The following is a 27,340-nucleotide window of genomic DNA, read 5'->3' as shown; positions in this document are numbered from 1 at the left end:
GGGTCAGTGATGGTCGGCACTGGGGGCAGGCATGACAGGAAGGGAGATAGTAGCCATGGGTAGGGGGAGGGGCTGATGCCCCAACTGCCACTGCAGGCTGGCACTGACCCCAGCAGTCACTTTGACTGCTCTCATGCACCTCTTCCTCCTGGCATTGAGCAGTTAACATCTACCTAACTTTTCAGCATTAGCTTAGATGTTACTTTCACTGGAACATCTTCCCTGACCCCCAAGTCCAGGTTCAGGGGTCATCTCCATGCTTCTACACCCCACATTGTAATCGACTCATCAGCAGGGGCAGGAGCCACATCTGCCTCTCTCCCCACGGTCTCCAGCACTGGGCAGCACACCAAGCTTAGAGTCAAGCCTGACATTTGTTGAATGAAGTTCTAGTCAGGAGTACTGCAGTTAACTCCCTGTAGTAAAAAGGGTTATACAGATCTTGTTTTGTTCAAATGTTATATCAGATGGTCTACTATTTGTAAAAAAGTAATCCCTCCAATTCCTGTAAGCACAACTGTTTGTAATACAACTTTGCTTCTCCTCCCATCAACAGATGGAGTCTATTTTCTTCAGGCCTTGCATCTGGGCTTGGCTTGACTTCCTTGGCCAACGAGGCATTCGAAAATATGATGCAAATGGCAACTTGAAAACCACCTAGCCAATTCACAGATTCATGAGAACTAATACACATTTTCTGTTTAGACAATTATGTTTCAAGTATCTTGTTGTGTGACAAAAGCTAACATATACAGATTGGTTTTATTCTCCCTAGCACAGTGCCCTGCACAATTACCCTCAATAAACAATTACAGAACGAACAAGTAGAATGAAAACATTTCAAGTATGGAAAGAAAGTGTCAATATTCTTAGCCATGCAAGCTGGTCATCATCCTTATATATCACTGGTATCAAAATGAGAAAGTGATCCACAGTAGCCACTGGTGCCTTGCATGGTCAGAGGTCCAGTTTTGAGAGTATCCAGCACTCTGAAGGTCTGAATGTGAGCTAGTGGCCTCTGTGAATTAATTTCATTGCTGAGATTATTTTCTCCTACAGTTCCAATCTCATATTTCCATTGTTCCTAATTTATAATCTGGTGCAAACCATGCATCTTTACTTATCAGATCTTATCAGGTGGCTTCCCAAATTGCTATTCTTGCTCTCAGCTATCTGACTTTGCTTCTCTCATTTTGTAAACCCCTTGATCCCCTTCCTTCCTTCCTTCCTTCCTTCCTTCCTTCCTTCCTTCCTTCCTTCCTTCCTTCCTTCCATCCTTCCTTCCTTCCTTCCATCCTTTCCTCCCTCCCTCCCTCCCTCCTTCCTTCCTTCCTTCCTCCCTGCCTCCCTCCCTTCCTTCCTCTGTCTCTACACATCGCAAATCTGCTCCAGATTAGGCAAGCCCCTAACTGCTGTTTCTAAAGGGAGCAGATTATAATACTACTTTAAATTATATTAAAAGTGAGCATATTTCTAAGCCCCTCTTGGTGCAAACACAAAGTCCCTGCCATGTTTCCATATTTATTGTCTGGATTTGTGGTCCTACACTTGCTGATCCTCCTACATTTGGAAGCAAATGACAGATGGAAACAGATGGGCTGGCCCAGTGCCTTCCCTACCAGCACGGTCTAGCTCTGCCACGTGAGAAGGGGAAGCCAACTAAAGACATGTCTCTATTATGGAAAGCAGCCCCCTGCCCGCCGGCCCTCTGATGTTATTATACCACGGAATACTTCCAACTGGCCACGTGTGCTAAGGTGGAAATTGATGAGAGATTGCTGAGAGGCTGAAACTCAAGTTACTCAGAGCTTAGGAGATGAAAACCATCTTTTTAAAGGGTTCTCAAAAGGAGTTGTAATTGGAGCCTTTAGAACGGTGGTTCTCAGTGTTGGCTGGCCATTGGGATCCTTCATGGACCCTTAAGAAAGACTGAAGCCTGAATCCCAACCATAGAGATTGTGATTTACTTTGCTTCAATCTATTTGAAACTTCCCAAGGTGATTCCAATGTGCATTCATGGCTGAGAACCACTGACCTAGAAGATGGTAGTGAGAAGGTCATGAAGAAAATAGTGGTAAAGCAACTGTATCAAGTAAGAGCCCCAATTAAGTAACTGCAGCTGACCGTATTCATCACTATTCCCTACCAGGAACTATGAACACTTGATACGCACTGCCTAATTTAATCTTCACAACAGCTTGAGGAGTAAACCACTATGATTATCCTGTCTTCAGAGACAAAACCAAGGCTCAGAGGACAGGTCAGTGGCTGCGTCAGACCCACACCAAAGCTCATGCTCTTAGTGACTTTGCTGGAGAGTCCAGCCAATCCACAGGTGAGGGCTTCTCCCGGGTCCCGTCATGTCAGCCATACCCAGGGCAGTGACTCCCAAAGCAGGTCTTTTCATTCCCAAAGTAACTGGAACCCACAACACAAGGAATATACAATGTGTCGTCTAGAACCTTTGGAAGCAGAGGAACCCCTCCTGATTGTAATCTGAATGAGAAAGAGCAAGACACCATTGACCCTGCCCTTGAAGTAACTTGGCAGAAACAGTTTTGCTGTCAGGTGAGTAGTGGAGGAATGTGCCCAGAATCTACCTCGAAGCGCTCTAGTCTAGAGAGATTTCTGTGTAAAAACACCACTTCTATAAAGCTCCAGAAGGTGTCCCCACTGCTACATGATCTTAGAAAGGCTGCCAAACAGGTAGGCTGTGAAATCTCCCTTATAATCAGCTTCAAAGCTCTTTAGGAATACTTTCAAAACAGGATGAGTTTTAAAGTCAATTTCTTTTAATGTCTGGCTTTCAGTAGATGTAGCTAGCTTTGGGAGGATTTTAATTAATATGAACATGTAGACCAACCAAATGAGCCTTTTTTCACGAACATCACTCCATGAACCAGGCGGACACAACCCTGACTTAGGTTCAGATATGCACTGATAGCTTCCGCCGATTTCATTAGAAGCCGGCTTAGCTCATATTGAATCTCTGGAGGGCTGATGCCTTCCACTGATATTGGAAACATTGGGAAAATGTCTTAAAAAGAATGAAGCTATAATAAGGTGACTAGAGTTCTACAATAACACAAAAGCAGTACAAAAAGTTTTATAACACTCACAATTGAAATGAAAAACAGTCCAATTCAGTTATCTATGGGGTAATGGATATGGTAACTCAGGAAATGAGACTAAGCTGAATTGCAAATAGAAGTAGACTGTATGGGCCCTAACATGGAGATAGCTTTTAAGTTAAATATAAAGAGAGCTAAAGGCCTACACTGCTCCTTAAGTTTCCCTGTGCTTGGCCCTGGGTCACTTGCAGGTTGACTACAAAGGCAGGAAACTTGTCTCTGGAAGCTCACATTTCAGAGATGGCTGACAGCCCTCTCATGAGCCTCAGTGGGTAATCTGACCGCCCTCCAGCGGTCAGATAAATTAGCTGACCCACCGCAGCAGAAGACGAGATTCTAGATGAACAGGCTATAGGAGGCCTGGATGATGAAGGCCCTGGGAAGGTTCTGGGGACACCAGAGATGGAGTGTAAAGTGGTCTACTGCTCTCAGGGGATTTCAAATTTACTAACAGTATCCTACTTGTAATGGGGATCATGAGGCACGGACATTGATTTATGCTTCTCAAACTATGTATCTATGTTATAAACACTTTTGCACATACAATGTAGTTTCATAATAATAAAATCATTGCTGACTTTCTGCAGGGGCAGTTTCAGTCAAGTGAGGAGGCCAAAAGTCAGTTTAAATTGGGTTGGGGAATGAATGGAGGCAACCAGGGTACTCTGTTTTCTTCCATTCCCTGGTAGAGAGTTGGTGATTAATGCAAGAGGATTAAGAGACGGGTTTTCTAAGATGTGAAGCACTTGTACTGTAGGCAAAGGAATAGGAAGCTTGAAGACACTGAGAGTGTGAGGAGATTATGGCTAGAGAGGAGAACAGACAGAAAGCTTGGCCTGGAAAGGCAATAGATGCTTTTTTTTTCCATACAGTCACTCTCTGCATCTGTGGGTCCCACATCCAATGATTTAACCAACCAGGAATCAAAAACTTCTTAGAAAAGAAAAAACGACAAAACCCAACAACATAACAATAATAATAATAAAAAAACCCAACACATAAAAAACCAATACAATACTGCAACTATTTACATAGATTTACACGAGCTATTATGGGTAATCTAGAGAGGATTTAGAGTATACAGGAGGGTGTTGGAAGGCTATAGGCAAATAGAACACCATTTTATATAAGGGACTTGAGCATCTGTGGATTTTGGTATTCTCGAGGGCTCCAACCTTCAGTGGATACCTGAAAGACAACTGTAGATTTGAAAACATTCATGTATTTCTAAAAAGTGAAGGGCTCATCTTCCTCTTGAGTCAGAGGGAAGGAAATGGGGTGGTGAAACCAACATCCTTAAGAAAAGTAATCTCAGGTTGGTCTACAGCCAAGGGAGACCAGTGGGAAGAAAGCCACCAGCAGAGTGAGTTAGGTAGCCTGGAGGGAGAATTCCTGGGAAAGACGATGAAAGGCAGGGCAGATCCAGGAGACACTGTGGAGGAAAAGCTGGTGGAAACACTTGGTATGATCATATTTAATTTTGTCCAATCTGGTGGGTATGTAATGGTGTCTAGTTGTAAATGTTTTAATTTCCATTTACAAGATTACTGATGAGGTGGAACATCTTTTTATTCTTTATTGGCCATTCCTATCTCTTCTTCTGTGAAATAACTGCTCATTCTTCTCTCCTGGATTTTAGTTGAATTCTGTCTTTTCCTTCAAGGGCATTCTTTATGCAGTATGTAGACTGATCATCTGAAGGCAGTCTGTATACCAAAACTGCTCTCTGTTGGTGCCTTGTCTTTGTACTCGTTTAATGGTATCTCTTGATGAAGAAAGTTCTCAACTTCAACATAGAGATTATGGATAGTTTCATTATGATTTTGTGCTTTTTGTCTCTTGTTTAAGAAATTCTGAGGCTAGGTGAGGTGGCTCACACCTGTAATCCCAGTAATTTGGGAGCCCAAGATAGGAGGATTGCCTGAGGCTGGGAGTTTGAGACCAGCCTGGGCAACATAGTGATACCCCCATCTATACAAAAAATTTAAAAAGAGCATCAGCCATGTGTGGTGGTATGCTTTTGTAGTCCCAGCTACTTGCGGGCTGAGGCAGGAGAATCACTTGAGCCTAGGAGTTTGAGGTTGCAGTGGGCCATGATCATGCCACCACATTCCAGCCTGGGCAGCAAAGTGAGACCCTGTCTGTTTTAAAAAAAATCTTCCTTATTCAGAGTCAGAGATAATCAAAACATTAACCTACATTTTCTTCAAATTAAAAAAATTGACTTACCCTTTTCATGTTTATATCTTTAACCCATTTGAAATTAATTTCTTTTTTTCTTTTGAGACAGAGTCTCACTCTATTGCCCAGGCTGGAGTGCAGTGACATAATCTCGGCTCACTGCAACCTCCGCCTCTTGGGTTCAAGCAATTCTTCTGCCTCAGCCTCCCGAGTAGCTGGGAGTACAGGCACATGCCACCATGCCCGGCTAATTTTTGTATTTTTAATAGAGATGGAGTTTCACCATGTTGGCCAGGCTGGTCTCAAACTCCTGACCTTGTGTGACCTGCCTTGGCCTCCCAAAGGGCTGGGATTACAGGCATGATTTTCTATAGTGTGAGTTTAGGGATCCGTTTATGCTTTTTTCTATATAGATGACATATTGTTTCTGGATCATTTACTGAATAGGCCATCCCTTCTCCTTTATTCAAATATTTCAGTTTTGTCACGTTTCCATACATTTAAGGACCTGTTTCTGGGGCCTTTATTCTATTCCTTTATTCTATTTGCCTATCTGTGCACAAATACATTTTAAACTATTATATTTTTACAATAAGCCTTGATATCTAGGAGCTTGGGTAGTCTCATCCCTCTTCTATATAAAGTTTAGGATCAACATGTCAGGATTTTGATTGGAAGTACATTTAAACTATAGATCATTCTGGGGAAAAATGACATCTTTACTGAACTGAGTCTTTTAAATCAATGAAACAAGTATGTCTCACCATTTACTTAGGTCTTCTTTAATGACTTTAAATAAAATTATCATTTATCCATAAATATTGTATTTTTATATTAGATTTATTTCTAAGTACTTTTTTTTTTTTTTTTCTACTGCATTCTATTTTCTATTTGTTGCTGCTATACAGAAGTGCAATTGAGGCTGGGTGTGTTGGCTCATGCCTGTAAGTAATCCCAGAACTTTGGGAGGCTGAGGTGGGTGGATCACCTGAGGTCAGGAGTTCGAGACCAGCCTGACCAACATGGTAAAACCCTGTCTCTATTAAAAATACAAAATTAGCTGGGCGTGGAGGCAGGCACCTGTAATCCTAGCTACTCAAGAGGTTGAGGCAGGAGAATTGCTAGAACCCAGGAGGCAGAGGCTGCAGTGAGCCAAGATTGCGCCATTGCACTCCAGCCCAGGGGACAGGGCGAGACTCTGTCTCAAAAAAAAAAAAAAAAAAAAAAGTAATGCAATTGAATTTTATAACTTTGTATCAATCCATCCTCCTCACTCAATTCTTTTATTAATTCTAGTAATTTGTCTGTTTGTTATTTTGTGTTTTCCATGTAATTATTATATGACTTTTGTTTCTTCCTTTCCAAACGTAGTCTCCTTTATTTACTTTCTATCTTTCTACACTGGCTAGGATCTTTAGTAAATTGTTGAATAGAAATGGAACTCTTGGCTAGGTGCAGTGGCTCACGCCTGTAATCCCAGCACTTTGGGAGGCTGAGGCAGGCAGATCACCTGAGGTCAGGAGTTCGGGACCAGCCCGGCCAACATGGAGAAATCCTGTCTGTACTAAAAATACAAAATTAGCCAAGCATGGTGGCGCATGCCTGTAATCTCAGCTATTTGGGAGACTGAGGCAGGAGAATCACTTGAACCTGGGAGGCAGAGGTTGTGGTGAGCCGAGATCACGCCATTGCACTCCAGCCTGGGCAACAAGAGCGAAACTCTGTCTCAAAAAAAAAAAAAAAAAAAGAAAAAGAAAAAAGAAAAATAAAAGAAATGGAACTCGTCTTATTTTTGATTTTTAAACGAGATGACTTTAACACATCTTCCTATTTAAAAAAGTTATCCTTGATCAGGTTAAGCAATTTTCACATGAATAGTTGTTTGGCTCTACTGATTTTTTTCCTTGATTTATTGAGATGATCATATGTTTTTTTCTTCTTTAATGGGGTAGTATAGGAAATTGAATTATTGGATTTGTAATGTTAAACCAACCTTGCATTCCTGGAATAAACTCAACCTCATTATATCTTACCTTTTTATGCTTTGCTGGATTCAGTTTGCTAATATTTTGGTGAATGTTTTACATTTATATTTTTGAATTAACGAGTGTGAATGGCCTGAAATCTTTATGTCCCTGACCGGGTTTAATGGATTTTGGTATAAAAATTAAGTTAGTTTTATAAAAGAAGTTGGGTAATACTGTCTTTTATATTTTTATCTGAAAAGAGTTTAAGTTTGAAATAATTTATTTCTTAAATCATTGGATGAACTTTTCTGTATCTATCAGGGCTTAGCGGGTTTTTAAAAATGGGGATATTTGAAACTATTTCTTTAATGGTTATAAGACCATTTGGATTTCTTGCTTTAAAAAGTTAGTTTTGGCAAGTTGTATTGTTCTAAGAATTTATCCATTTTATCTAAGGTTATTCAGAAGTATGTTTTAAAATGTCTAAGCCTGTGTTTTTGTTTACTTGTTTGTTTCTTGTCATCTATTTGCTATTGATTTCTGACAGAACAGATTTTTTGTTGAGATTTGCTTTAAGCCCTAGTATACAGTAATTTTTCATAACTGTTCCATGGGGCCAGAAGATTTTTTTTAGTGTTCTACATATGTCAATTATATTAAGCCTATTAATGCATTCAAATTATCTATAAGTGTTGTTCGCTAGGACTTTAAGCAATGATAGAAATATTCTCTATCTGTTATGTCCAATACATAGCCACTAGCCACATGTGCTCATCAAGGACTTGAGAGGTAATTTGGTTTAGATTCCAGCCTCATGGAATTGGTGTCCCTATAAGAAGGGACACCAGAGTGTTCTCTCTCTCCCTTTGCTATGTGATCACATCGTGAGAAGGTGGCTGTCTACAAGTCAGGAGGATAGCCTTCACCAAAACTGACTATGCTGGCACTGTGATCTCAGACTACCAGCCTCCAGAACTGAGAAATAAGTATCTCTTGTTTAAGTCACGCACTCTATGGTGTTTTGTTATGGTAGCCTGAGCTCAGTAATATAGTGTAATACATTATACTTAAGTGTAGAAAATTCAGCATTGCTTTGCGACTTAACGTAATTCTTAAATAGTAATTAGGAATCAGCTAACTCAGCCCTAGCTACAGATGTCAGGGTTCTTTGGAGGAAGCCCAGGAACTGATGAGGCTGGGAAGAAGGAGAAAGGAGAACTCCTTTACCCTTTCTTTCACTTAGCATCTCTGTTCTGAATTGATTGACATAAAAAGTGTTCTGCTGTAAAAAGCCAGAACACCACTGTGTTAAATAATACATATATATATATACGTGTGTGTGTCTATTTAAGAATTTGCTTTATAGCCAACCTGATTAATTTATATATCATATGTAATACATCTATTATATTCAATTATAATTATACACATATTTCCAGTTTATCTCAATAAGTGATATTCTTTCTCAAGGAGCAAAGTAAACCTACAGATCTTAGATATTCGATATTGCCCTTCCTTCAGTGGCAGTGAACCAAGCTGTAGGAATGATGTCTAGAAGAAAAAACAATTCCACTCCTATGACACAGGGCTGAACTTGAATTTCCAAACCTGTTAATAGAAGGACAGAGTAAGAGGTTTCAAGTCCTTCTGAACAGATGCAGGATGGCTTCTCCTAGAGCTACCTACTTTCTCTCCTAAAGGATGATCAGTTAGAAGCTGGTGATGAACCTGTGGGCAGAACCTCATGGTAAGATGACAGCCCCACAGGAACAGTCTACCCAGTCTATGGCAACAAGTAGGGAATATTGCCCTCCTGTGATGGTGTTGTGGCCTCAAAAAAGAGGTCAATGGGAAAGAGTAACAGGAAGCAGGCTTTGCTGCCAACATGCTCCCTGGTGGGGCCTCACCCAGTTAAGGCAAAAACTAAGAGGATCCCTGAGGTTCCTGATGACTCTGGTATGGAGCCAGCTAGGCCAAGGAAATCCTCAGTTCCCACCTGAATCAGGAACCACTGGCTATCACAGGCAGTTAGGGTGTGATTATCACTAAAAACCCCCTGTAGGGCACAGTCTCAGGATGAGAGCCCCCACCTCTGGCAGCTCTCACATTCAGGGACTCAGGATAAGGCTGGAAGCCACCACCCAGAGGCTCCTTCCCTCCACCCTGCACTCAGCCCTCTAGGGGCAGCAGGTGTCTCTTCACCATGCTGGGACTGATCACCCAGCCTACCCAGCAGACCCCCATCAGTGTTCCCACCAGATTTCTTCACTGGGTAATATTTGCAAGGCTGAAAAATAGAGGGCAAAGTGCTGAACTGTGGAACAAACAGTAGCTGTGGATTTTTGTGAGCCTCTTGTTTTCTCATTCAGCTTATAAACTCTTGATGGGAAAAGACTGTGCTTCCTACTTATCCCCACTTCACCCCTTTCTCTCCCTCTCTCCCTTTCTCTTCCTTCCCTCCCTCCCTCTCTCCCTCTCTTCTCTATCTCCCTTTCCCTCCCTCCCTCCCTCCCTCCCTCCCTCCCTCCCTCCCTTCCTTCCTTCCTTCCTTCCTTCCTTCCTTCCTTCCTTCCTTCCTTCCCATTTTTATCTAGTGCTTATTCTGGGTTCTTCCCTTCCCTTATTTGTAAAATAGTGTTTCCTAAATAACTGCCACGTATAATAGTGTTTCCTAAATAACTGCCACGTATAATAGTGTTTCCTAAATAACTGCCATGTATAATAGTGTTTCCTAAATAACTGCCATGTAAATAAGGTTACTGAGAATATGAAGTGAACCCATCTTTGGAAATGTCTGGCACAATCACTGCTTATCCACCCACCTTGTTCCCCATGAGCAGTTTCCATGTTTGTCTTTGGGGGCTCATCAATTCCATGCACAGCAATAAGTCTTATTTATCTTTGTAGTCCCCATTGCACATAGCACGGTGTTCAGGTAGAGTATTCAGAGAAGTTTCATTTAAAAATAGATATATAGTAATAAGATATACAGAAAAAATGGGCTTTGATATGTCAGTAGAAGACAGTGGTTAAAACAGGGGCTTTATAGTCAGTCAGTGCAGAAATGGGGTCTTGGACTTCTCAAACGAAGATATAGAAGTGACCAAGAAACATGAAAAAATGTTCGTCACTAATTATCAGAGAAATGCAAATCAAAACCACAATGAGATAATGTCTCATACCAGTCAGAATGGCAATTACTAAAAAAAATAACATGCTGGTGAGGTGGAGGAAAAAAGGAATGCTTATACATTGTTGGTGGGAATGTAAATTAGTTCAGCCATTGTGAAAGCAGTTTGGAGACTTCTCAAAGAACTTAAAACAGGGCTACCATTTGACCCAGCAATCCCATTACTAGGTACAAACCCAAAGGAATATAAATTATTGTACCAAAAAGACACATGCATTTATATATTCATTGTAGTGCTATTCACAATAGCAAAGACATGGAATCAGTCCAGGTGCCCATCAACAATGGATTGGATAAAGAAAATGTGGCACATAAACACCATGAGTACTATGCAGCCATAAATCATGCAGCAACATGGATGTAGCTGGAAGCCATAATCCTACGTGAATTAATGCAGGAACAGAAAACCAAATACTACATGTTCTCACTTATAAGTGGGAGCTAAACACTGAGCACACATGGACACGAACGGGGAACAATAGACACTATGAACTACTAGAGGGGGTAATAAGGGAGTGGGATGTGGGTTAAAAAACTACCTGTTGGGTAGTATGCTCAGTACCTGGGTGACGGGATCCGTACCCCAAACTTTAGCATCATGCAATATTGCCATGTAACAAATCTGCACATGTATCCCCTGAATTTAAAATCAAAGTTGAAATTATTAACAAAAAGAAATGGGGTCTGGGATCTGCTGTGTGGACTCAGGTGCCTGGATCCCTAGAAGCAAGTATTCATCCTCACTCTCTGGGGTTGCTGCATGACATGTAATGAGTTAGAATGACGCCTGACATGGTGGGTACTCAATCATTGTTATTGCTATTGGTCAATATTATGGAAGCTTCCTCTCATTGCTCCCAATAGCTCCATGTTGAAGATTTGGCCATATACATCTGTCTACAGGAAATATTTCCTACTTGGACATATTCTTTGTGCTCTGGAAAGCTGTTAAAAGAGATTTTCCCAAGGTAAAGATGTGAATTGTTCACACCGTACCGATGGTCTTACTCTAAGGCTTCAAAAATAGGCAGGTTGCTTTTCATACAGAAAATGGGAAGGTGCCTGCACAGCTGGTGCTTAGGGCTGCACGGTGACGGGGCTGTTCTGGGAATGAAGTCTGGTTGTGAGTTGCTTTTCCACAGTGCCTGAGGAGTAAAACAGCTTATCATGTTTCAGGGCATTGGTAAGGTGGTCTTGTTCCTCAAATACCCTTCCACACAGGTGGCGCCTAATTTCATAATTAGATGTCCATCTTTTTGGCTTAGGACTAGCAAGGGAAATGCAATGAGCCTGATCAGTCATGAAGGTGGAATCTTGGTTCTTTGCTGCCCAGCATCCACTTCCCTTTCTCTGGTCGGGTACCTTCCATTTCCCTCTGGGAACTAGCCTATCTCTGACATTCAGCCTGGCTCAGGAGTTCCCCAGACCATAGTTGAGGGACATAGGATTCGACCAGAGCCAGTGAGTTACAGCAAAACCTTTCCCAGGACTCTACTTCCTCCCGCTAGACTGGAACCTGGCATATGAAGAGCTGGAGCTGCTGAGTCATCTTGCAACCATGTGTATATAGGACCTGACTGAGAATGGAGGAAATATGGCAGACGGCAGAGCCAAGGGATGATGGAGGAGACACTAGGTGCAGGTGATGTTATTCAAGTCCTGGATCAAGCTGTGCCTGAGCCTGAACCTAGACTTTCCAGATGCATGAACCAACAAATTCTGTTTTTGTTTTTTTTTTCTTTTTTTTGTAAGTTTGAGTCAGGATTACTATTGTTTACAATCAAAGGCTTCTAATGATATGGTCATTAATAGAGGATCCATTTTTAAAAGCTTGCTTGGCATGGAAGAGAGTAAAGGGAGCACAAGAACTCAATGCTGGTAATGTTGGAGGCTCTGAGTAGGTTGGATAAGGGACATCCTCAAGATGTCAATGTTTGAATCCCTGGAACCTGTGAATGTTACCTTATATGGCAAAAGGGACTTCGCAGATGTGATTAAGTTGAGGATCTAGAGGAGGGGTGATTATTCTGGAATATATGAGTCAGTTCAATGATCTAACCACAGGTGCCCTTATATGAGGGAGGCAGAGGGCCATGCTCCTCCAGAGAGGGGAGAAGGGGATGCTATGCAGTAGGCTTTGAAGGTGGAGGAAAGGCCAGAGACTAGGAATGCAAAGAATGAAAGGAACAAAGCTCTGGAAGTCAGCAAAGGCAGGGGATTTTCCCTGCAGCTTCCAGAGGGAGCAGAGAGAGAATGACCCTGTCCATACCTTGGTTCTGGCCCAGTGAAACTGATTTCAGACTTCCAGCCTCCGGAACAGGAAGAGAAGAAATCTGTGTTGTTCCAATGCCCCCAGCTTGTGGTGATCTGTTGCAGCAGCCACAGGAAGTTGCTAGGGGGAGGGCCCCATTCCCACTGGGCTCACTCTTGGGGCTGTAAGTCTGTCATCCTGGCTCAGACACAGTACGGAGAGAGTCAGGGAAGAAAGGGGGCTGAGGGGGCAGAAAATGGACTGTGGCCCCGATTCTGTTTCCCCTTCGTGACCCTTTTGCCCCCTCCTCAGGGCTGTCTTCCCTCTGGCCCCAAGGCTAAATGTTTACTTTTGGCTCCAATCCAAACTTTTCTCTGGGAGGTGAAAAAGAAAAACGCAAATACTCGAGCTCACAGCGTTCTGAGAGGTACAGAGCTGGTGAGGAAGAGAGGGATGTTTATAGAAGGGACAAAAGCTTAAATCAGTGAGAGGCACCTGCGGCCCTTGGACCCCGTGAGGCTTCCCCACATCCTGAAATGGCCTCAGACTGATTGTGGGAGAAAATATCTCAAAGCTGCCTCTGGGGTGCTCAAATATGGCCTGGTATCAACATCAGAGAGGCACCCATCTCCTCAATTTCTTCAATAACAAAGTGGCCATTAGCGTCCTCACCACATTCCTCTGTGGAAGGCACCATTATTATCCTCCTTCATTTCACACAAGAGCTGAGGTTCAGGAAGGCTCAGCCACCCAGCAGGCTCACATGGGGCAGATGGCTGAGCCAAAGTCTGACTCGGACACCAGCACCCTGAACTACCTGGGGACAGCTGTGGTTTAAGAGTACTTAGTGCCTGCCCTTGTGGGGTTCAATAAAACAATGCTTATTCTGAAAGAAAAAAATAATCACATTTTCCCTAAACATTTTTATTTTCTTATTGGGCCCTTGGGCAGAGCAAGGAACTGCCTCTAAGCCAAGGTCTGGCCTTATCTGGCTGCAGAGAGGAGTGATAGGTAGGGAGGGGAGGCCTGCCTGGCCCTGGCCCCCTTGAGCCACACACAGGCCACGGTGAAGTTTGGCTAAAGCCTGGCTTTGGCCTTGATGAATGCAGCCTGGTATAAGGAAAGGATTTTCTACCATTTGTTGGAAGTAAAAGGAATCTGGGTCCATCTGTGGTTGTCTAAGGACCCCAGAGCTCTTATAGGAGGACCTGTAGGAGGCCCGATAGGATTCTGGGGCTGTTTCACTTAGCAGCATTTGGTACAAAGGAAGGCACCCTTAGAGAACCTAAAAACAGCCACCAATTTGGGAGTGCTTGGCATGTCTCAGGGACATATGCATGTTATAGATACACTTCATTTAATCCTCACAGCAACTCTTTTAGACTACCATTTTACAGGTGAGTCAACCGCGGCACAAGGTCACACGGCTAGGAGCACAGCGCTTGGATTCTAACTAGCCACGTCTGACTCTGCAGCCCAGGACCCCAACTACCACTAACATACCACATCTTAGAAAAGTTCCACTTTTGGACCAGGAACAGTAGCTCACACTTGTAATCCCAGCACTTCGGGAGACTAAGGTAGGAGGATCACGTGAGCCTAGGAATTTGAGACTAGCCTGGGAAACATAGCAAGACCCTGTCTCTACAAAACACAAACAAACAAACAAGCAAAAAACCAGAAATTAGTCAGGTATAATGGTGCACGCCTGTAGTCCCAGCTACAGTAGTCCTTGGCTTGAGCCCAGGAGTTTAAGGCTGTGGTGAACCAAGATTGTGCCACTGCACTCCAGCCTGGGTGACAGAGTGAGACTTTGTTTAAAAAAAAAATCCAGAGCCGGGCGCGGTGGCTCAAGCCTGTAATCCCAGCACTTTGGGAGGCCGAGATGGGCGGATCACGAGGTCAGGAGATCAAGACCATCCTGGCTAACACGATGAAACCCCGTCTCTACTAAAAACTACAAAAATCTAGCCGGGCGAGGTGGCGGGCGCCTGTAGTCCCAGCTACTCGGGAGGCTGAGGCAGGAGAATGGCGTGAACCCGGGAGGCGGAGCTTGCAGTGAGCTGAGATCCGGCCACTGCACTCCAGCCTGGGCGACAGAGCGAAACTCCGTCTCAAAAAAAAAAAAAAAAATCCACTTTTGAAGCAACAGAAATTGAGGAATGATGAAGACACAGATGGAAGCATCCAGAAAATGAGGCTCTTCCACCAGCCTCCTTCCAGGGCTTCCACCCTCCTCTTCCAATCTCCATATTGGCTGGCTAGCGCTCATCATAGAAAAATCAATGTGAGAATAACATGTTCCTTTGCTGCAGGACTTGGCTCCCCTTAGGCCTTTGTATTCGATTTATTTATAATCTGATTCGGAAACGAAAAGCCAAAGCTGTCCGTGGAGACCACTTGGCCCACATGTTCTAGGTTCTAGCGCGGTCTCAGCTCCCCCGCTCTGAGACTGGGTAGAGATGCCAGCCAAGCCAGAGGCCGCTCGGCTCCCTGAGGGTTGGCTCTCTACTCTGGCCTCTTAAAGGTAAAAGCTGGTTCAAGTGCACTGTTTCCTTGTGCTTCTCTTTCACACAGGTGCCATGAAGCATTGTGTTCTTATCAAGCCGATCAGTTAGACCGAAGAGATGGACCTAATAAAAGGGTGGCTCCTGCAGCAACGGCTCTGTGGGCATGAATGCCCAGCCCTGGCACTTCATGCCAGCTTTCTCATTACACGCAGATGTGGGAGGGGGAGAGACTGCCATCCACCATGGTTGACCCAGGTTCCTGTCACGGGCACAAACTCATAGGCTTCAAAGGCAAGGGCTGCCTTTTCCTCTTACCAAGGACTTATTTAGCATGCGTGTCCATTTTACTTCTTTCTTTGTTCTTAGATGTGACATGAGGGCCAACTTGGGGGAAAAATGTGTGCTTAAACAAGAGGGATGCTTTAAACAGATGAGTGAGAATTGCCTACAAAGTCACATGCACACACATGCATGCACACGCACCACAGATGTATTGTGTTGTGAAGGAACATGAGAGTGTCTAGGCAACCTCAGACCTGCCTGATAAAAGAAAAAGAAAACCCTCTCTTACACTTCTGTTTCTTTTGCTGACTGTAAGGCTTAGAAGAATCCTAACTGGATAAGAAAGGTTAGTGTTGGTGTATATCTGATAAAAGTGACCTTTAGTCCGAGTGGTTTATGTTTTTCAGGCGTCCTACACAGAGACAGTCTGTCTGGAAACCAGGTGGCTTTTTTTTTTTTTTGTCTATTCTAGGTGACATTTTTGCCTGACCTTTCTATTTGGCGGGTGCCAGGAAGCTGAGAGAGATGAATCTCAAGCCAGGTATGAAATGATCTCCTTCTCTTTACAAATACCAAGGTGGGAGCAGCCGATTCACCAAGAAACACCCTTTGAGGATGTACTCTGTGCTGGGGACTGTGCTGGGCTCTGGGGCTCCAGAGGTGACAGGGCAGGTGCGCTTGCTGGCCTCACAGGGATTAAGAGATGCTGGGAAGATGGACACTGAGCCATAAGTAGAGGCGTGATGTGAGTCACCAAGGAGATGGGGGTACCAATGTCCATGACAGGGGCTCTGGCCTAAGGATGGGTCTTGGAGAAGGTTTTCCTGCAGAAGGATGATGAAGGTGAAGTCTGAAGAAGGGGCAGGGACAGGTAGGTGGGGCTGGGAAGGAGCTTCCAGCAAAGAAGGGGGCAGTTGGACAGGAACAGCACTGGGCAGGACAGAGGCCGGTGTGTTGGGTAAACAGAAAGGTTGGTGCCGGAAGGAGAGAGCAAAACTGGAGTGGAACGCAGGGACCAGCACATGCTGAGCCTTGTAGAACAGAGTACTCTGTACTTGATTCCAAGAAGCACGGGTAGTTATGAAAGGCTTAACGCCATGGCAGTGTCATGGCTACTGAGAGGAGTAGGAGCTCTGGTGCATGCATGGAAGCAGAAAGCCCAGGTAGGGCTGTGACCATGGTCCCAACAACAGGCAATGGTGGCTTGAGCCAGGGTAACAGCAGTGGAAATGGGAATGAGGTTTTCAGAAGGCAGAATAGGTAGAAGTTGGTGGTGGATTTGATGGGGTGGGTAGGGTTAGAGAGAGGAAGAAATCCTAATGCCTCCCAGGAGATCAGTGATGTCGTTTACTGGGACAGGGTGCCCTGGAGGAGAGTCGGGGGGTGAGCAGGGAGGGAACAGAGCTTATGTGGAACACATTAGGCATAGATCACCTGGGAGGCATCCAAGGGATGTCCAAGAGGAGATGTCAAGAAGGCAACAGACTTGAAACTCAGCAGAGGGGGCTCGGTGAAGATAGGCACTGGGAAGCCTCGGCAAAAGAAGCTGACTGGAGCTATGGGGGCACATCAATTTCTAGGAAGAGGAGAAAGCCTAGGATGGAGCCCTCCATCCTTCTACTCCAGCGGATTTGTTGCTGGCAGAGAACTGAGAAGGTTGAGGGGACAAGAGGAAAAGCAGGAGAATACGGTGTTCCGCAAGCTGAGAAAGGAATGCATTTCAGGAAAGTGGGGTTGGTCACTGTGCTGAATGCTGCTAAGTGTTGTCTTTCTGAAAAAACCTCTATCACCTTCTTGATTACAAATCTCATCATTACCTCCAAGAAAGAGCGTTAATTCCTTCTGGAATACCAGGCCTCTCACACAGTTCTGCCAATATGCCTCTCCAGACTCATCTCCCATAACTTCTCCCACCCAGTGAGGTCTGCCCACCAGCCACGCTGACATACCCTCTGCCAACACCATGGTAGAAACATGTCATTTGCTCTCCAGCATCGATTCTCCCTCTGTCAGTTTTTGTTTGGTGATCTACCCCATTCCCACCCCCTCCAGTCCATCTGGTTCTGAGATCATGATCCACAGCCTTTGGTGTGGGGCATGTGGCCAGGTCAACCACGATGAGTGCCTCACCCTCCCCTGACAGTGACTGATGAGGAGTGGGGACAGAAATGTGACTCAGTTGGTCTGATCAGAGTGAATCTCCTGGAAGTTGTAGGAGAAAGACCTCATATTGTTTTCCAGTGGATCAGAGTATAAAAGGACACGGCCCCAGCAGTGCTGGCAGCCATTGGGTGATTAGGAGAGAAGAGCTAATCTGGGAATGAGGTTAACACATGAAACTGAGCAGAGCTGAGAGGCAGAGAACCTGGCTCCAATGATGACATTATATGATCCTTGCTTTAAGCCAGGCCAGAAGCCAAAGTGAATCTGGAATTTTGAGTTGTGAAAACCAATGAATTTCCTTTCCTTTAATTTTTGCTTAGGGTCAGGTTTTCAATGACTTGCAACAGAGTGAACACATGAATTCTAACTAATAGATAACATGCTTTTCCTGTTACTCAGAACGTCTTCCTGCCTCTCCATCTGGAACATTTAACTGTGGCTCCTCAGCGTAGCCTTTTCTGACTTCTCTGGGCACAGACCTCCCACCCACAGAGCCCAGCACGGCCACAAGTCCACTTTGGTACATGTCTGCTTTCTCCACTGGCCTGAGGACAAGGGTCACGTCTTGTTCATTTTTATATTGCCGATTCCTCAATATGTGGCTCACAGTAATCACTTATCAAATGTTTTCTGACTGACTCTCTGATTGAATAAATGAAAGAACGAACAAGTTATAAGCAGAGGCTCAATATCAAGACAAAGGAAGATACTAAAGAAAGAGAAAAATGGTTAAAGAAATGCTTAAACCAATGAAAAATTAAGTGTATCATCTTCAGCAGTGGCCAAGTACATTTTCAAAATTTCATCCCTTTAATTATGAAAGTAGCCTCTCAAAAATAAAAAAATAAATGAAGCATGTCCTTGCTCCCAGATGGAATAAACTCATTTAGTTATGTTACACCAGAATCACTTCACAAAATCTGGTATTTGAAGTGCATTAGGTTGGGTTGGCTGATTTTCCCATAATTATATTAAATGTTCACCATCTACAGAATTTCATTCCAAACCCAAACAGTCCCTGGCACTTAATGAGCAGACTGCAATGCTCAGGCCCAGGACTGGCTGCCGGTTTCAATGCTTCGCTAGGTCATCGTTAGATGTCTACGGAAGACATTCAGCACAAGCCATCGTTACCGTGGTAACAAGTGCAGGAGAGAAAAGGGTGACTGTCATACATAAGATGAGGATTATGGACAGGAAGCACTGCAAACCCCTAAGGAAACAACACGAGGTTTCCTCAGTTTAGAATGGCCGTTCGATATTCACATGCTAAAAACTGAGTGTCACAGCATCCAAGAAGGAAATATATAAAGCCCATTAGTTCTGGTTGCCAACCAAGAAGAAAATGCAGCAATTGCAGCCTCTCACTATTTTATAATTATGTGTATGTCTATACATATACATAAATGAATTAGAACAGAAACCCATTGAAATATGTAAAACAGGCAACATGGAGCTCAGTGTTGCACATACTCAATGTAGGGTCCTACTCAGTCTGTGCTTTGAGTTTGAAATGCTTTTCAGAAAATTCAACAGCAACAAAACCAAATATAAACAAGTGTGACCACATCAAACTAAGAAGCTTCTGCACAGCAAAGGAAAGAACAGAATGAAAATTCAACCTATGGAAAGGGAGAAAATATTTGCAAACCAGATATCTGATAGGGGGTTAATCTCCAAAATATATAAGAACTCCTACAACTCAATAGCAAAAAACCACTAATAACCTAATTTTAAAACGGGCTAAGGACTTAAATAGACATTTCTCCAGAGAAGATCTACAAATGGCAACAGGTATAGAAAAAATGCTCAATATCATTAAATATTGGGGAAATGCAAATAAAAATCCCAGTGAGCTATCACCTCACACCTGTTAGGATGGCTGTTACTAAAGAAACGACAGACAAGCATTGGTGAGGATGCGGAGAAACTGAAACCCTGGCACACTGTTCCTGGGAATGCAAAATGGTGCAGCCACTATGAAAAACAGCATGGAAGTTCCTTAAAAAATGAAAAATAAAACTACCACGTGATTCTGCAATCCCACTTCTGGGTATTTATCCAAGAATTGAAATCAGAATCTCAAAGTGACATTAGCACTCTCATGTTCATTGCAGCAATATTCACAATAGCCAAGATGTAGAAACAAGCTAAATGTCCATCAACAGGTGGATGGATAAAGAAAATTTGTTATATACATACAAGGGGCTAGAATTTTCTTCAACCTCAAAAATGACATGGATGAACCTTGAGGACATTGTGCTCAATGAAATAAGCCAGTCATAGAAAGATACTGCATGATATGGTTTGGCTGTTTGTCCTCACCCAAATCTCATCTCGAAATGTAATCCCCACATGCTGAGGGAGGGACCTGATGAGAGGCAACTGGATCACGCGGGTGGTTTCCCCCATGCTGTTCTCATGATAGTGAGTGAGTTCTCATGAGATCTGAGGGTTTAAAAGTGTTTGGCAGGGCTGGGTGCAGTGGCCCACACCTATAATTCCAGCACCTTGGGAGGCTGAGACGGGTGGATTACCTGTGGTCAAGAGTTGAAGACCAGCCTGGCCAACATGGTGAAACCCCATTTCTACTAAAAATACCAAAAACAAAAAAAAAAAGAAAAAAAAAAAGCCAGGCACCTGTAATCCTAGCTACTCAGGAGGCTGAGGCAAGAGAATCGCTTGAACCTGGGAGGCAGAGGTTGCAGTGAGCCTAGATAGCACAATTGCACTCCAGCCTGGGTGACAAGAGCAAAACTCTGTCTCAAAAAAAAAAAAGTGTTTGGCGGTTCCCCTCTCACTTGCTGTCTCTGCTGCCGTCATGAAAGATATGCCTTGCTTCCCCTTCACCTTCTGCCATGACTGTAAATTTCCTGAGGCCTCCCCAGCTATGTAGAACTGTGAGTCAATTAAAACTTTTTTCTTCATAAATTACTCATTCTCAGGCAGATCTTTATAACAGGATGAAAACAGACTGCATGATCCCACTTATATGAAGTAGTATATATACTGCATAATAATATACTGCATGATACCACTTATATGAAGTAGCTAAAATAGTTAATAAAATCAAATAATAGAATGGTGGTTGCAGGGGCTGGGGAGAAAGGAGAATGGGCAACAGGCCTACAGTTTCAGTGCAGCAAGATAAGTTCTAGAAATCTGGTTTACTTATAGTCAATAATACTGTATTGTACACTTAAAAATTTGTTAAGTTGTATATATATTATCACAATAAAATAATAATTTAAAAAATTCTACAAAGACTTTATTTTTTAGTGATGAATTTCTAATGATCTTATCACTAGATTCAAAATTAAAGTGGGCTTATGGATATTGCTTTGTTAATTCGGTGGTGATTGGGACTTTCAAAGATGTTTTATCTATGTTTCCTGTTAGCAAATCTAGGATGGATTGTGACTTTAAGCTCCTTGTTAATTCTGTCAGTAATTAGTGGTCAAAACGGAAAATATTCATGAGTGGCCAGTACATGGAAAATAGAAAACCCTGTGAAAAGCCTGAAAGAGAAAACAAATGAAAAGCAGAATTCTGTGAGAGTTCTGCGCTAGGGGTACCTTATCTGATTATCCTCATCATTCACCAAGAAGAACCAGCGAAACTTCACAACCAAGGGGCTGCAGTTGGTGATGGTAACGTAACGAATGAGCTCAGTATCGTTCAGGATGCAGCCAAAATCCAGCTCCATCGTCTCAAAGCTGAGGTTGGGGTAAAGCACTTCTCCGCGCAGGTCCAGGCTGTCTATCTGAGGGTGTTCCACATACTTAATTGCTAGAATTTCTTCTGCCACCCAGTTGTTCAGATCGTTTCTGTAGGAGGGGTCAAACTTGATCAGCAGGTTTTTTTCTTCATCAATTTCCAGTTTAATAGGCTACAAACAAGATAATGGGGAAATTACTAACTTTTGTACTATGCATTTCCACCCTGGTACATGAAACAGGACAGCCAGGTATTTACACATACACATTACATGTATTTATGCACACACACAGATACACATGTATTTATGCACACACATATTAGTATGAAAACCATACATATACACATTCATATGTAAACAGCTACTGCATCTAAGTATAGATACTTACGTATATGGATATACATTTTATTAGTTGAAAATGAAAGCAACGAAAATCTGGAATTATTTAAAGGAAGAGATTTTGATGAGTGTTATGTGGGGTTATAAGAATTGAGGAGTTGTAAAGGAAAAGTCTACAATGAATAACTATTATAAAATATTCTTAACTAAAAATAAATCTGTTGTGAAATGCCCTTAGGCAAGTGGGAAAAATTCTTTGCTTAAGAAATTTTTAAAAGGGTTTTCTAAAGCACTGGGGGGTGGGGGTGGGGAGCTCTGTAGAGAGTGACCCAGAAAGGGGCAGATTAGGTAATTTAATTTCTTTTCCAATGTCAGCAATCCTAACTTTTAAGCACAGTGTCATTCACTTTCTGCTGTTTTCTATTCAACTTAAAATGACAGTCCAGAGCTGTACAGCATTTGTTCAGTACATTTTATTTGTTCTTTTCTGTCTTTGATTCCAATCCCTATGTGTTCCTTGATGCCAGTGTCTGCAGTAACACCTTCCCGTAGAAAGGCTGGCTATGAGTTGGCTTTTTTAGGCATTGCTCAAGTCCCACATTTAATGGGCATGAAAGCCACCTCGTGGTTTTGCAGCAAGTGCCCTGAGGCAGTCGGGAAGAATGAACACAGGAATGAATCTGTTTTCAGTGCGCCTCATCTTTCCGCTGGGCTTAAAGGATTCTAGTATTTAACTGTACATTTAATGACAGGATTAGATGGTTTTAGATGATAAAGCCACGTACCTCATTCAACAATCAGAGAGAGAGTAATGACTCTTCAGCATTGGCCTAATCCCAGCTGAAAGCCAGGCCAGCCACCTGGCCTTTGATCTTACCACTGGCACAAGGGGCTGGGCATAAGTTAGGACCCACCCTTGTAATCATGGCATCTGCAGCACTCGGTATCGCCACGCTTCATGTTTACATGTTTTGAAGATTGACTTAATTTTTTTTTCAGGGAAATGATATTATTTCTTTGTAGAAATGATACAAAAATTTACATTATATATAAAAGCACAAAGAAGAAATGAGAAATTAATCCCAAATTTCACAATACATTATTTCTCAGAGTTATCATTTGGTAGATGTTAGTCCGGACGTGAGAGAGGAATAATAGGATTTTACAAAAATGGAATTAGACTACATTATTTTTTAAAAAACATCATGTTTGAATTTTTTCTCAAAAAAAAAACTTGAAGAAATGTTTCATATACAAGGGATATTAATTCCTAAGATTAAAGGCTCTGGAGACAGAGTAGTTAGGTCCAAATCCTGGTTCTGCCACTTACTAGCTGTAAGACCTTGGGCAAAATACCGGGCCTAGTTTCTCCATCTGTAAAACAAGGGTAACAATAGTACCTGCCTCTTCTTAGGAGGATATAATTAGCTAATGTATATGTGAGGTGTTTCAGGGCAGTGCCTGCACATAGTGCAAGGTATTTAAATGGTAGCTATTACTATTATCCCCTTACAACAACGGAAAGAGATGGCTAAATGTTAAGCAGTTTCAACCTTAGACAACCTCTTATTGACACCTGGCTGTAAAAGGGAATGAAATCGGCCGGGCATGGTGGCTCACACCTCTAATCCCAGCACTTTGGGAGGCCAAGGTGGGTGGATCATGAGGTCAGGAGTTCAAAACCAGCCTGGCCAAGATGGTGAAACCCCATCTCTACTAAAAATACAAAGATTAGCCGGACGTGGTGGCAGGCACCTGTAACCCTACAGGAGGCTGAGACAGAGAATTGCTTGAACCCGGGAGGTGGAGGTTGCAGTGAGCTGAGATTGCGCCACTGCACTCCAGCCTGGGTAAGAGAGCGAGACTCTGTCTCAAAAAGTAAAAGGAATGAAATCAGTACACCCATGCTTCCCTCACCTCCCAGTTTTTATTGGCTATAGTGAATTTTAAAAGCTGAGGTTTAAAACATTCTGCTCTGAAATTCTGTCAAAGTTGTGTAGTCTCAGTTCCACAGTTAACTGGATTGAGTCCTCCTATCCGTCTTTTCCTCAGTTTTTTCATTCCTGAGTACCTTATTTTGATTCTTTTAGATGACCTCATGTCATTGGCAAATTCGTTTTCCAACAGGGGTGCATGAGTGTGGAATTCAAAGATGCAAGGGAATGCTGAATACAGCACTCATGCACCCCTGCTGGAAAACTAATTTGCCGAAGACATGCGATCATCTAGAAGAATCAAATAAAATGCTCAGGAATGAAAACATTTCCTTGCATCTTGAGCATCCCTGTCTGTTATCTTTACACTCAAAGTGTCTGTTACCTTTACACTCAAATAGTATCAAAGGATACTTTAGCTAGTTATAAACTTCTTGAGTCAACTTTCCTTCCTTCAAAACTCTGTAGTCATTGTTCTGTTGCCATGTGGCATTAAAGTGTAAGGCTGAGGTTAGTCCAAAATCTTCCCTTGATTGGTCTCTTATGCTTAGATGCCATAGAATTCCTTGGTTGTCAATAAGTCCTGTAACTTCACTAAAATATGTCTCACTCTTGAATATTCCATATCATTTTGTCCTAGGACAAGGTGAGGCCTTGTTTCTAAAAATATTTATATCATTTTGTCCCTGGACAAGGTGAGGCCTTATTTCTAAAAATCTTTAAAAAATATTTCATTGATATTTTGGATAGACAGAACAATGGAAAGCAAGTTGATTTTGTGCCCATCTCTCCATCTCTTACCTAAGCCAATAGTTTCCCTCCCCTGAGGAAACCAAGGTTAAAAGTATCTTGTTTACCCTTGCGGAGATATTCTATGAACATAATATCATATTTATATATTCTTTTATTTTTTTGCACATGATAGCATATCATGTACACTGTTCTATAGTTCAGTTTTCTCACTGGAAGATCACTCAATATCAGTGCATATGAAGCTGCTTCGTTCTTTTTATTAGCAGCATTTCATTCCATTATATTATTCTGCCACCATTTATTTAACCAATGTGCTACTGATGGATATTAGTTCCCAATCTTTTGCTGTTATAATAAACATTGCAGTTTTATCCTTGTATATAAGTCATATTGTGTATTGTGTTTATGTCCGCAGAATAAATTCCCAGGAATGGAATTTCCAGGTCAAATGGTATGAGCATTTAAATTCTTGATAGCTACCACCATATTGCCTTCCAATGTATGACATACACTGTCCGACATGGCAAGAGATTATTTCCACACGTCCTTCCAAAACACAGGACTAGCCAATTTTTGCTCTTTGCCAGTCTGATAGGTTAAAAAACGTATTTCATGGTCATTTTAGTTTGTATTTTCATTCATATGAATAAAGTTGCGCATATTTTCACGTTTAAAAGCTATTTTATTTTCCCTTTTGTCAACCCCTGCTCTTTTCTTTTGCCTGTTTTTCTGTTTGGTTGTTAGTATTTTTCTTGTTGGTTTGAAGAAGCTCTTTATTTTTTAAATTATGTGTGTGGTTTTATTAAAATTATACGTGCAAATGATATAAAGTGAAACTGTACTGTAAGAGTTATTATAAAAAACAATAGTTCCTGACCCACTGTGTCATTCCACCAACTCAGAGGCCACCGTTTCTCAATTCTCGTAGTAGGGTTTGTCTTGGAAATAATTTCCTTAGGCAGAGAGGTGGCCATCAAGCTGTGGACACACCCAGATATCCAAATGTGGAGTGAGGAGGGCTTATTCTGGGGTGTCAATACTGGCAACATTAGAAGCGCTAGATTTCCCCAGACATTTTAACCAATTTCTTTGGAGAAGAGCACTATATATTTTTTTTTTTTCTTAAGATAAAAGCAAGCTGTCCATGCTTCCTGAATGGGGCCTGGTGCACATAGAATCCCTATAATTGTTGCCCTCTTCTCATAATTGTTGCCTGTGATCCCGCAGCTACTCCAGACCACTGGGCAAAACAACTCCTTCATCATTCATGACTTCATTTGAATATTTTCTGGGACGCAGATTTTTTGTGTCTTCTTTTCAACCCACTCCCAACCTCATTCTATCTTCCAGAAGTTGGCTTCAATCTCTCATTATTTGGTGATGCCCATCCTCCTCCCCCTTTATATTGCTCTGGCTTCCTTCTCTTTTGAAAATTTCTACGTTTATCCTATTAAGATCTCAGAAGGGGCTGGGCACAGGGGCTCACGCCGGTAATCCCTGCACTTTGGGAGGCCGAGGTGGGAGGATTACTTGAGCCCAGGAGTTCAACAAGACCAGCCTGGGCAACATAACAAGACTTCCTCTCTACAAATTAAAAAAGTAGCTGGGCACAGTGGGGGGCACCTGTGGTCTCAGCTACTCAGGAGGCTGAGGTGGGAGGATCACTTGAGCTAGGAAGTTGAAGCTGCAGCAAGCTGACATTGTGCCACTGTACTCCAGCCTAGGCAACAGAGTGAGACCCCATCTCAAAAAAAAAAAAAAAAAAAAAGATCTCAGGAGGGATACGAGTGGGTCTTGTCCACCACCCAGACTAAGAAAGGTGCGCATGTCTGAATCTTCCTTTTCCCACACATTTGTTCTCCTGTGCTCTGTGAGTTCACTCTGCATTTCCTCTTTCAATACCTGCATCTCCTCCTTGGGCTCTTTCTAAGGACAGGCCATGTTATCTGTAATTTGTGTGAGACTGTAGAGAACACATATTTGTGCTTCTGATCTTCTTCCTTGGGTGCATCTCCTTGCAGTTTGTTTTCATCTGCCCCTTGCTTATAATCATTTCCTCTTTTTCTTTCTCCATTCAAAGATCTTAGCTGGTTTTGTCCCAGCTCCTGCTTGAATGAGACCTATTCATTCAAAACATCTGTGGTGGAGGGGCGGGGCACAGCCCACAGCCTCCAGTTGGGTACTGTTGGGACATCCTGTCACCAAGTACGCTGTCCCTGCTCTCCCCAAAGATCCATCTCCCTGAGTGTGGCTCACGGTGAATCTCCTTAAGTCTCAGGCTCCCTCTTCTGAGATCTCATGATTGCTGCCTGCCCCCGCCCCTTCATACCCCATCTTCATTAGCTGTTTCCCTAGAGAGGGAGGCTGAGCAAAATGGCATGTGGGGACTGGTTTCTCCTTCAATCCTCCTCTCCTACAGTGTCACTGGCCCATGGACCTGCCTTTCCCATTGGTGTCCTCACACCTGGCAAAGGATCACAGGGACAATCTTGAAGGGTTGTTTAGAGAACACTGAATCCCACTGCAGACTGGTGGCCGAAGTGAGCCCTCAGCCTCCTCCCTCAGCCCTACTCAGACTTCTCAGTATCCGGAGGTGGGCTCACTGGTCTGGGGACTGGACTTGGCTATTTTCTCATTTCCTTCAGCATGGAGGTTTGGTTGGGCTTGAGGGAGGAGAATGAAAAGATCTTTACTATCATCAGTAGGAAGTTCCTGCTTTCTGCGGATTCGCTTCATCGGAATGGGCAGGAGCGAAGGGTGATTATAATGAGCTGAAGCTCTCACCATGAATGGCAGTGTTTCTACAGATTGATACTGGAATGGATTTACCACTCATTTTAAATTTTCTGTAGTCTTCCCTGTTTGCTTCCCGGATCCTTTACATCTTTCTGAGCTGAAGTTGGGTGGCGTATCGTTACTCT

At 42.9% G+C, this 27,340-nt stretch overlaps 1 protein-coding gene across 1 annotated transcript in view; it reads right to left on the bottom strand.

Moving 5' to 3' along the window:
* The window catches only part of HYDIN (HYDIN axonemal central pair apparatus protein), a 469,694-nt gene that overhangs the window by 178,802 nt on the left and 263,552 nt on the right, over positions 1-27,340 (bottom strand). Inside the window, exon 25 of the mRNA XM_077984568.1 lies at positions 21,251-21,564. Coding sequence (XP_077840694.1) covers positions 21,251-21,564 — 314 coding nt within the window. The remainder of the gene's footprint in view (positions 1-21,250; positions 21,565-27,340) is intronic.

The sequence above is a fragment of the Macaca mulatta genome, chromosome 20 (genome assembly GCF_049350105.2).
Source record: "Macaca mulatta isolate MMU2019108-1 chromosome 20, T2T-MMU8v2.0, whole genome shotgun sequence".
NCBI lineage: Eukaryota > Metazoa > Chordata > Mammalia > Primates > Cercopithecidae > Macaca > Macaca mulatta.
This window is presented reverse-complemented; position numbering and strand designations above follow the sequence as displayed.